Source organism: Eurosta solidaginis, chromosome 2, assembly GCF_040869045.1.
Source record: "Eurosta solidaginis isolate ZX-2024a chromosome 2, ASM4086904v1, whole genome shotgun sequence".
In the NCBI taxonomy this organism is placed as follows: Eukaryota; Metazoa; Arthropoda; class Insecta; order Diptera; family Tephritidae; genus Eurosta; species Eurosta solidaginis.
This window is the reverse complement of record NC_090320.1, coordinates 252868840-252880310: the sequence shown is the minus strand read 5'-3', so window position 1 is coordinate 252880310 and position 11471 is coordinate 252868840. Positions and strand designations below refer to the sequence as shown.

The following is an 11471-nucleotide window of genomic DNA, read 5'->3' as shown; positions in this document are numbered from 1 at the left end:
TATATGAGGCAGAAGCATGGGCCATGACAACAGCAGATGAAGCGGCTTTGGGAGTGTTCGAGAGAAAAGTTCTTCGAAAGATTTGTGGACCTCTATGCGTTGGCAATGGCGAGCACCGAAGAAGATTTAATGATGAGCTGTACGAGCTATACGTACACAGCCACATGGTGCAGCGAATTAAAACGCAGCGGCTGCGTTTGCTAGGCCATGTTATGCGAATGAAAGATGATGCTCCGGTCAAGAAAGTGTTTCTATCAGAACCCGTCTATGGAAGCAGAGGTAGAGGGCGACCCCCACTCCGTTGGAAGAACCAGGTGGAAAACGATTTAAACTCCCTTGGTGTGACCAATTGGCGCCTGTTGACGGAGAGAAGGAGCGACTGGCGCGCCTTGCTGGGCGACCATAACCGTTTAGACGGTTAGGCGCCATTTAAGTAAGTAAGTAGAATCCAAAGGTTAAGAAAGAATGCATAATATGCAAGTCTTCATATATTTCTCTTATTAAGAAATTCATCTAATATGACGATGCCATTTGAATATGTACTTAGAACATTTCATAACAAGTTTGAGAATTACCTGTTCACATGTGAATGGAACTGAACGAAACATAGGAGTTAAAAAAATAGAAGATAAAAAAATTGTTTCAAAAAACTTCAGAGTTTGACAGTGATCGAACTCGACGCACACGATTCCAACCGCAACATCATAGCCGCTGGGCCACTACAACATTGTGGTGCAAACGAATTGTACCGCTTCTTTTTTCTTCAACTTAATTTAAGAACATTGTACTTAATATATGAACAGCGTTCTCATTAATAGAACATTCGCTCATATTTTAAGACCAGTCGTTCTCTATTCAAGAAAATGGTGTCAGTTCAAGAACAAGGTTGTTCTTTTAAGAAAAGGTCGTTCGTTATTCACGAACAAAAAAGTAAGAACATGAAAAGCTTCAATTGAGGCGGGTGGTGCTGGATTTTAGAACGTCGTTTTTCTCTGAGATCAAGTATTGTATAACCAAGGTGTAGGCAGGGCAACATATATGTACTTACAAACATAAATAAAAAATACATATACACATATTGGACTAATGTGAAAATAGTGCTGCGCCAAAAGCGAAACTGTAAAATAATATTAAAAAGTACCAATGAACAGATTTTCGGCCTTCATCTGTTTGGTTCTGCCATGCATTTAAGTATGCATTCCAAGAGTTTCTCCGGCCAAATGCAAAGTGATCCAATTGTTTAAAGAAAACTTTACTTCTTCTCTTTATTCCACAGTACCAGATTGTAGCTCACATTTATTAAGATGCAAGCTCGCATTACAAATTTCTCTTCTCCTGTTAAAGACACATATAGTCTTAATTCAAGCGCTGAACCGATTGGGCGAAATCAGCGCAATATTAATATACAGGCTATTTCGCTATTAAAACCGCAGAATTATAAATAAAAATCTCAAAATAGGAATATATAAAAAGAGTAACAAATTGAGTTTGACACAGCAATCTTAAAGTGAAATGTCGCATAAATTGGTTTTTATTTTTTTAATTCTATCATTCGCCGCCATCATCCTGGTAGCTGAAGCACGCGGTGGTGGTCGTGGACGTGGGGGTTCTTTCGGTTCTACTTTCTACAGACGATCACATAAGAAAAACAACAACAATGGTTCTGGTAGAAATTCACGCCGAAAAGTAGTTAGTGGCTCACCAGTTCATACAACTTATACCAAATCGATGATTGCAGCCGATAGTGTGGATCTTAAACTTGGTAAACATAGCCGTTCGCGTCATAGAAGTAGTCACACAAGCCATAAAAGTCACAGCAGTAACAGTGGTCATAGTAATCATGATAGTTATAATAGTCACAGTAGCTCTAAGCATGCAGATACATCACACTATGGTCACACGCAATTAGGTGCACAACCGCATCATTATAATACGCATTACAATACGCACAGCTTCAGCTCACTTGGGCCTAAAAACTCATACCACAACTCACCGCATGTATCGCAAAGCTGGGGTGGGCACCAATTACCGCCCGGTCATGTATATATCACACAACCTTCGAGTATACCAACACATGCAGTGTATTATGCGCAAACACCTGTACGTAGCAGTACCCCTGATAGTAAGTAAAGATTTGATTACAATGAAGATTGCAGCATATGTGTGTATTTATAAATAATTTCTTTAGATTCAGCAGACTTTGCATTAGGTTATCTCGTCGGAAGTAGCCTTACGCATCGACACCATCACTATCATCATATTTATAGCAATCAACAAGATACATCGCATCACTCATACAACGAATATGCCGAAGATAATACAAACACAATTGCTCCCTTAATCGACATAGCTAGCAGTGACAATCATACCTTTTATTGGCCCACGGACACCGAAGTATCCTTAGCACCTTTGAACAATACTTTGCTCCCCATTGAGGTGGCACAAATTCCTAATGTACCCATATTTAAGGGTCCACCAAAATTGAGCGCGCAAAAACTTTCAATAGATAATTCGACATTTGAACTGCCGGCAGTAACTGCCGCACCACCTGAAACTCCACCTTCAAATGGTATAATTTGCATGCCATGGACATTTAATGAAACCCATCCTGGTAATTCAGAGCGTATTATTAGTGTTCAGAAGACAGTATGTTTTCCAGCACCGCCACCACCGCCAGCACCACAAGCAACCACCACATCACCGCCAACATCTAAATCCTCCACACCACCTGTAGCTGGTGATATTGGTAGTGATCTGAATTCAGCAAGTGTAGCCCCAAAAGACAAGTGCGAAGATGCCGTATGTCCGAGTAGTATACGCGATATTGATTTTACCAATTTGAATTTTTGTTGCCTATCGGATGATAAACTGAGTGCTATGGTTCTTAATCTTAAACTGTAATAAAATTATTCATTCACTGCTATTAGATAATCAAAATCATTCACATACTATATTAAAAAATTGTAATCGATATAAATTTTGCTGCTTCTTTTTGAATATAACTTTTATAAACTTAAAATAAAACAAGTACGGAAGGCTAAGTTCGGTTCACCCAGCGGGTTAGGGGGTCAGAATATAGCCACGGTAAGTACGCCTGTCATAGGAGGCGACTATAATACCAGATTCCAGGGGCTGTGTAGGGCAACCCTTTCAGGTTGCCAGCGCAATATACAGCTTCTCCAAACCCAATTGTCAAACCAACCTATCCGTGGCGAATCCTGTTTTAATAACAGGCGAGGCTCTGTTGACTCCAAGCTCCTTATGGAACTTGGGGGTGGGGAGGGAGTGATGGCATGAAGGTTTAATGTGGCCTTATAAATCGTTCCCGAGATGGTCGGGCTAGCACCTTAATGGTGCTGTATTACCGGAGCGTACCGCATCTGTATCCAGCAAAGGACCATCACTTCGACAATACTCCCCAAAGCCTTCGGGGAGAAACCTTATCGCTACAACAACAACAACAACAGCTAAGTTCGGGTGTAACCGAACATTACATAATCAGCTGAGAGCTTTGGAGACAAAATAAGGGAAAATAACCAGGTAGGAAAATGAACCTAGGGTAACCTTGGAATCAGTTTGTATGACATGGATATTAAATCGAAGGTATTAATGAGTATTTTAAAAGGGAGTGGGCCTTAGTTCTATAGGTGGGTGCCTTTTCGAGATATCGCCATAAAGGTGGACCAGGGGTGACTCTAGAATGTGTTTGAACGATATGGGTATCAAATGGAAGGTGTTAGTGAGTATTTTAAAAGGGAGTGGGCCTTAGTTCTATAGGTGGACGCCGACCACGGGTAACTAAATAATGAGTTTGTACGATATTTATTTATTTAGAGTTTGTACAAAGAAGACTTAGTCTTTTAGGAAGTACATCAATCTGATTAAGTTATTATAAGGAAATGTTACAACAAAAAAAAAAAAGAAATTTACTTATTCATCTAAGGATATAACATAACATATATAAATACAGAAAAGTTAAATACATACAAATTTTCAATAGTATATTTTATCATACATTCACTTAAAACTTTAAAGAGTTAGAGTTAAGAGTAAGAGTTAAGAAAGGCAAATGCTGCTACTTTGAAACATCCTGGTTTTTTAAAAGTTTTTAGTTTGGGGGAAAATGAGTCCAATATATAGATTGTACTGACTGGCTATCAAATTAAATGTTATAATGAGGGTTTAAAAAGGGAATTGTCCTTAGTTGTTTATGTGAAGGTGTATTCGAGATATCGACCAAAATGTGGACCAGAGTGACGCAGAATATCATCGGTCGGGTACCGCTATTTTATTTATTTATGATTCTCCTTAATATCGTGTGTGTCACACCCATTTTACAAAGTCTTTTCTAAAGTTATATATTGCGTCAAAAAACCAATCCAATCACCATGTTTCATCACTTTTTTCGTATTTGGTATAAAACTATGGTATTTTTTTCATTTTTCGAAATTTTCGATATCGAAAAAGTGGGCGTGATCATAGTCGGATTTCGCCCATTTTAAATACCAACATAAAGTGAGTTCAGGTAAGTACATGTACTAAGTTTAGTTAAGATATATCGTTTTTTGCGCAAGTTATCGTGTTAACGGCCGAGCGATTTCGCCCATTTCCACAGGAAAAATTTATCGTCATAGAAGCTATGCCCTTACCAAATTTCACAAGGATTTGTAAAATTTTGTTCGACTTATGGCATTAAAAGTATTCTAGACAAATTAAATGAAAAAGGGCGAAGCCACGCCCATTTTGAAATTTTGTTTAATTTTTGTATTTTGTTGCACCATATCATTACTGGAGTTGAATGTTGACATGACTTACTCATATACTGTAAAGATATTCAATGTTTTGTTAAAATTTTACTTAAAAAATTTTTTTTTTAAAAAGAGGGCGTATTCGTCATCCGATTTTGCTAATTTTTATTTGTTACACATATAGTAATAGGAGTAAAGTTGCTACCACATTTCATCATGATATCTTCAACGATTGCCAAATTATAGCTTGCAAAACTTTTAAATTACCTTCTTTTAAAAGTGTGCGGTGCCACGCCCATTGTCCAAAATTTTACTAACTTTCTATTCTGCGTCATAAGGTCAAGCCGCCTACCAAGTTTCATCGCTCTATCCGTCTTTCGTAATGAATTATCGCACTTTTTCGGTTTTTCGAAATTTTCGATATCGAAAAAGTGGCCGTGGTTATAGTCCGATTTCGTTCATTTTAAACAGCGATCTGATATGAGTGCCCAGGAACCTACGTACCAAATTTCATCGAGATACCTCAAAATTTACTCAAGTTATCGTGTTAACGGACAGACGGACGGACACTGTGAGCTCTGCTCAACTGAGTACTCAAATATCATATAATCTTGTTTATTGTAGCTGCAATCTAAGTTATGCAAATATGACATACAATATGCGCTTGTCAGGCTAAGACCACAGCTATTGGGAGTGATGCAGGTGTAGATCTGGAAGCAGCAAGTGGCTTAAGTCATAGACAGCTTCTAGTATTTGCAGGAGAACGGAGTTATTTTATAGCATAGGTCCTGGTTTTTGAAAGGATTTTTCAGTTTGATCGTTAAAATAAACTTCTGGTAACACGACGGACTCATTCGGTCTATTTGAGGACCTCATGGACCGGCCAGTTCAACCTTATCTAACCTAACTTAGAATTCAATTCAATTCAATTCAATTTATTTAAACTTTTTAAATACACGGTTTTAGATGATATGGCTTCTTAAATAAGCCTTACAACTAAAGTATTATAAGTGAGTTTAAAATATATCGATTGCTAAAAATTAAAGTAGATATAAGGAAAAAAAGCTATCTTAGGAGACTTAGAGGAGATATCGTAACCAATGAAGTTCTACTGAGGTGCGATTATTGCTAGTTGAAAACTTAACATAGAATCTAAGCAACGAATGTTAATAAATAGAATAGAGGCCGACGGCCTAAAAAAATGCTGGAAAATTAGTTTGTAAACCTATTCAAATAAAATAATGCCCCTATGTGGCCACCACAGGTACATCTCTTTATATTGCTGAAAATCTTGTTTTCAAATTTTTTCTTCTTATCATCTTATATATATCCCTTTCAATCGTTATATTAAAAAATATGCTTTGGCCATTAATGGGTTAAAACACGTACTAAAGTGTTCGCCATTGGTACGAAGTACATTCTATATGACTAAATATTTTTTCGTAACAAATTTAGTTTTAATTTGAAATGATTTTCAAATAAATACTATTTTAAGGAGCATATAATTTCCAACGAAATGAAGATTTCAGTACTGAATAGTAAAAGAGGTGTTTGAAAAAGTAGCTTTGCCATCCAGCCTTTTTTATTTATAATCAAATTTTTTAGCTTTCCAAACATGCTTTGTATAGATTTTAGATAGTTTACCAGAATATTTAAAAAGATGCCGCTTCAAAAAAAAAAAAAAAATGTTTACAAAAAGTAGTTACAAAAACTATGCCAATTGTTTTCCACTACCATTTTAAACCTACATATTTTTTTTTTTTTTTTATTTAGTGACATGCAACCCTGTGTAATTATTTGTATTTCGTTGTATCACTCTTTTGACAATTGTACCAACCGGTGCATAAGCATGAATTGAAACTGAAATATGTTATTGTTTATTTACTTACATACACACATACATACACATATACTTTACAACATTTGTGAACCTGAAGTGTAGCTTGTCCAACTAAACTCAAATTGACTCAAATACAACAACAATGTGCATCAAATAATATAATTAATAAAGAATTGAGACAGATAATAACGAGAGTATCAACAAAATATACAAAAAAACAAACGACACTGTAACCAAAGCCACAGTCAATGTGCAGATTTCAAGTTTAGTTTACTTTGAAGCTTTGAACAGAGCGCACATAAATAAATAACGACTACTGAAGTAAAACAAAAATAAAAAACTTGTTTTAAGCATTGCTTTCTATAGATATAAACACATTAAATATTTAGACGAGTCGTACAAAAATAAGAGGAGCAACAAGTGTATACAATTGAGTGAGTAATAGTGAAGCGTGTTTAAAATTTATGTTTCACTTGAACTTTTGCAAACATTTCGAAATTCTGATGGTTTTATAAAATTATGTTTTAATTTCTATAATAAATCAAGAGATTAGTGGCTTCGCTGCAAAAGTAAAACAATAAAAAATTTTGCAGATTAGGTAGTAAATGCGCATTCACATATATATATATATATATATATATTAAAGCAATGCTAAATTTTGCTTTCTACAAACATCGCTAAAGGTCGAATTCATGTAGATTTGCGAGATATTGTGTTGTCTGAAAAAAATGTAAGCAAATTAAAAAGTCGAGGCAAATGTTTGCTATAAATTTTAGTGATAATAAAATATTTCCAAGAATGTCGATAACACTTTGTGACACCAAAAAAAAAAAAAAAACATGGGAAGTGGTTCCATTTTTCTAGTAGATGATGAAGATCTGAGAACAATTGCACACAAGATTTTTCACGGCCACCTCTAAAGCCGTGAGTTACGGGTAAAAAAACGAGTTTTCGTTCTTTCGGACACTTACGAGCCTACAAGTTTGTTTATCATAAGCCGATTCTCAGAAAGATGTTAAAAGAAGAGATTACGATCCTTTCAACGATATACATATCAACTACGAAAACTATGAAAATATTCCCAATGAACCAAACCACTTAAAAAAATTTGGTTTGTTGGGTGACTGCACACATTTTCACATATATTACAAGAAGTCTGTAGTCAATATAAAAAATTAAATTTTCTCTATCTAAAACTTTTAAAAAGCTTAAACTAAAACTAAACCTGTAACTACATAAATTATAAGTTACAGTCATCTTAAACAACAAAATAAACATATCTGAGTTTCTTTGATACAATTTTATATATTTTTTTTTTCCAAATTCTTTTTTTTTTCATTTAAATTTTAATGATTTAGTCTGTTTAAGTACTAAACTGCATAATTCCTTAGAACAACATTTCAAATTTTATGGTGAATTTATTAACTAAGCCATGATGTATTAATGTGGCTGAACATAGGTAATTTTTTTAAAAGTACGGACACCAAGGAATCGTGTACATTCGTAAACCTATGAACCTACGAAGCCTAAACCAATCGTTCAACGTCAAAAGTTCGATTAATAAATCCATTCACGTAAAAATGGCATTAGTAATTAATGTAGATGCCATACGAAATGTACTCATGAGCTTTTTAACTTATTCATTCCTTTGTTCGAAACATGCATCTCCATTTATATTTATTAAAATTTATGTAATCGTGAATGTGTATTTATACATTTGGAATATCCGGACTGAGTGAGGTTATATCAAATGAACATGTTCCGAATATTCCAAATTAACGGTTTATTCAGAACGATTTCATGAATGCTTAAAAAGAAAAGAGCTTTCCCTTTGTTGCACGAGCGCGCTTCTGACGAACCCTTCTGCGTAAAAGCCCCGACACATAAGCAGTTTTTTATATAGATGAGTTTAACATTAGATTATTCATTATGAGTAGATTGCACATATTTTTATGGAGAACGGTAGAATGAGCGACACTGGCGCAATCTGATATTGAAAAGTAGCCAACTCCCATATTTTGTTGCAAGCAAATCATAAGAAGAGGAATTTACCATTTACTTTGGCTAAGGGTGTTGGCACACTTTGCAAGTGAAATTATTTTCCCACTGGTTGGTAAATTTTCTAACATTCTTCGCAATTAAAAACTGCAATATAACAATCGAATACGACACAAAATATGTTAGCAAGAGCCTGTTTTGTATAGGTAAAATGTTTATAACAGTGCTTCGCGAAATTTTGTATGTGAATGGGCAAGGCGTAATAAACTTCAATTGCCAAGTCTGAAGTTCCTTCATATTTACGATCGCAGCATCTTGGTTGATTGTGGCGATGTTATTGGAATGCATAAGCTTGTGTTAAACGCATCTATATGAAAAATGTCATTGTGCCGCGGCCTTAAGTCAAACCCTGATCTTAAAGTTATTAGAAAATCAGCCATTGCTTATTTTTGTACAGTATCTAGATAACGCCCTATCTCAAATCAGATACTTTTCAAAATTGCATCATTTCAAGATTTGTTTCATCTATCTATATCAGAGTAAGGTTTTGAAAAACGGACTACCATTGAATTTTTTGCAGAAGCGCCCTACCTCTTTCTATTGGAAGTTGTGGCAGGGCGCTGCCCTCAAGTGTCCCAATAAAACCAGGCTAATCCTCTTCACGTGATCGACTTACATATATATATCTATATATAATAATTTTTATTTTTTTTTGTTGCGGAGGCTTTGATGGGCAGCGGTTTGTCAAGCATCGAGATCTGAGACCGTTCAGCTACAGAAGAGATATCATCAGCCAAGTGTAATGCTTAAAGAGAACAGAAGCAACCATTTTGTACATAAATTATTAAGAGTGGTGAAAACAGTCTAAAAAGGATGTCCAAGCTATCAAATGTGTTTGAGTGAGAGTTATAATCTTGGCATAATCACCGAAAAGGTTCATTTAGTTCGAAATTCGTTCTCAATTGTTTCAGCGGGAGAGGTTTGAAGTGTCTCGAAGTCCGAGAGGGAACACGATTCACAAGGAATGGGCTTGAAATTGATCCATTTAAAAGATTTGTCATAAATATTAAACCAAGATTGATAAACTATAATCGATTAGTATAAGGTGGAAGATCATATAAAGAGTCCCATTGAAAATTTCTTAAGGTAAATAGTAAAAATTATTTTTGTATTGATTCGAGACTGTTTGCATGTACTTAATAACGCGGATTCCAGATTACTGAGCTATATTCTAATATTGGCCTAACTTATGTCAAAATGTATTGAAAAATTGATATAACTCTTCATCATATCACGAAAAATTTAGAAAAAAATTATTACTTTCACCAAAACCTGTAGGCATTTACAAAATTTCTACCACTACACTACTATTGTACTATTAGAGTACTATTCTACTACAATTTTCGTGTTGAGGTTGGAATTATTCACCTTTTTCATAATTCGTAAAAGCTGGTTTTTATATTCAGTTGAGCAGAGCTCACAGAGTATATTAACATTGATTGGATAACGGTTGGTTGCACAGGTATAAAGGAATAGAGATAGATATAGACTTCCATATATCAAAACCATCAGTATCGAAAAAAATTTGATTGAGCCATGTCCGTCCGTCCGTTAGCAAGATAACTTGAGTAACTTTGAGGTATCTTGATGAAATTTGGTATGTAGATTCCTGGGCACTCATCTCAGATCGCTATTTAAAATGAAAGATATCGGACTATAACCACGCCCACTTTTTCGATATCGAATTCGATAATTCATTACGAAAGACGGATAAAGCGATAAAACTTGGTAGGCGAGTTGAACTTATGACCCAGAATAGAAAATTGGTAAAATTTTGGACAATGGGCGTGACGCCCCATTTTAAAAGTTTTGCAAGCTGTAATTTGGAAGTCGTTGAAGATATCATGATGAAATGTGGCAAGAACGTTACTCCTATTACTATATGTATGCTTAATAAAAATTTGCAAAATCGGAAAACGAACACGCCCACTTAACCCTCAAACGGGCAAACTCGTAATACTGTTCAAATCAAGTTCATATTTTTCGGGCATGTAAATGTTGGCTATGTATGCTTATAAATAAGTTTTCAGTAAAAAATAATGTCTGGAAAAATATTTATGGGAGAAATAGTGAACACCGTTTCCAGACGGTCTTGCCGGTTCACGTGTGTATAAAATTACAAAAAAGTAGGCACGTGTTTTTAAAATATTTCTATTATGAAAAGATCGTAATTCAAACGATTTTCTTTAAATAAAGTTTACAAAACATAAAGTAATAATGCACTAAAGCTTGGCCTTAACAACGAAAAGTAACACAACATAGATATTTTTAATTCATTTGGGGGATGGGCACGACTAGTCTCATCTTAAAATTTATTTATTTTTGTGGTCGTAGTTCCAAAAACAATTTTTGTCTGTTTGCAATATAAATGCAGATTACATTTGGAACAAATGGCCGGTTATCCGACTGTTTGCAATGTTTGTAGCGTTTTTTCCCGTTTCTATCCATCCACTTTAGGAAGTGATCATGGCCGTCAAATCGCGCATCATCGAGAGGATGAAGAGCCCTTTTCCTACCATTGAGAGCCCAGCCTGTTCAGATAGTGAGCGATCAATACTTTGCCCCTACGTCTGTCTACCAACTGTCCGCTTTTCTTTGAAAAGGACAAGACCAGCTGCTATTTCCTCACGGAATTGCGGAGGATTGTACTGGTTTTTTCCTTCGGACATATTGCTCAAATCGTTTGCTTTCTCAGAGCGCATACGATTATACAAAACATAAGCATTTGTTGGTGCCATGTCCACAAAGTGATAAAAAATCCTAGTCATAATATTTCGGCTTTTAGTCTGAATATGATAACGACCGATAAGACTTGTCCATCAGAT

General features: G+C 35.3%; 2 protein-coding genes and 1 non-coding gene across 7 annotated transcripts in view; all 3 read left to right on the top strand.

The window, feature by feature from the left end:
- The first annotated feature begins 1346 nt into the window (after window positions 1–1346).
- LOC137242721 (mucin-5AC) lies at window positions 1347–3027 on the top strand. The gene is made up of 2 exons (XM_067769975.1): window positions 1347–2122; window positions 2189–3027. Exons 1-2 carry the CDS (start codon window positions 1513–1515, stop codon window positions 2899–2901), a joined length of 1323 nt encoding a protein of 440 aa, XP_067626076.1. The 5' UTR covers window positions 1347–1512; the 3' UTR covers window positions 2902–3027.
- Window positions 3028–5815: 2788 nt separating this feature from the next.
- On the top strand, window positions 5816–5902 carry LOC137242943 (U4 spliceosomal RNA). The gene has a single exon (XR_010950413.1). It is a non-coding gene; the product is annotated as a U4 spliceosomal RNA (small nuclear RNA).
- A 934-nt stretch (window positions 5903–6836) lies between these two features.
- Window positions 6837–11471, top strand: part of LOC137240823 (uncharacterized) — a 28305-nt gene continuing 23670 nt past the window's right edge. For 2 of the 5 annotated variants that reach the window (XM_067767631.1, XM_067767630.1), the window contains exon 1: window positions 6840–7022. The gene's annotated coding sequence lies outside the window, so the exon portion shown is untranslated. Of the gene's footprint in view, window positions 7023–9309; window positions 9733–11471 lie in introns of all 5 variants that reach the window. The other 3 variants (XM_067767633.1, XM_067767632.1, XM_067767634.1) reach the window with 3 other exon arrangements.

Excerpts from the sequence above, each read along its gene's own strand:
- LOC137242721 (XM_067769975.1), top strand. The coding sequence starts at position 1,513 with ATGTCGCATAAATTGGTTTTTATTTTTTTAATTCTATCATTCGCCGCC. Across the intron at positions 2,123-2,188 it reads ACGTAGCAGTACCCCTGATA|ATTCAGCAGACTTTGCATTA; the intron begins GTAAGTAAAGAT and ends TAATTTCTTTAG.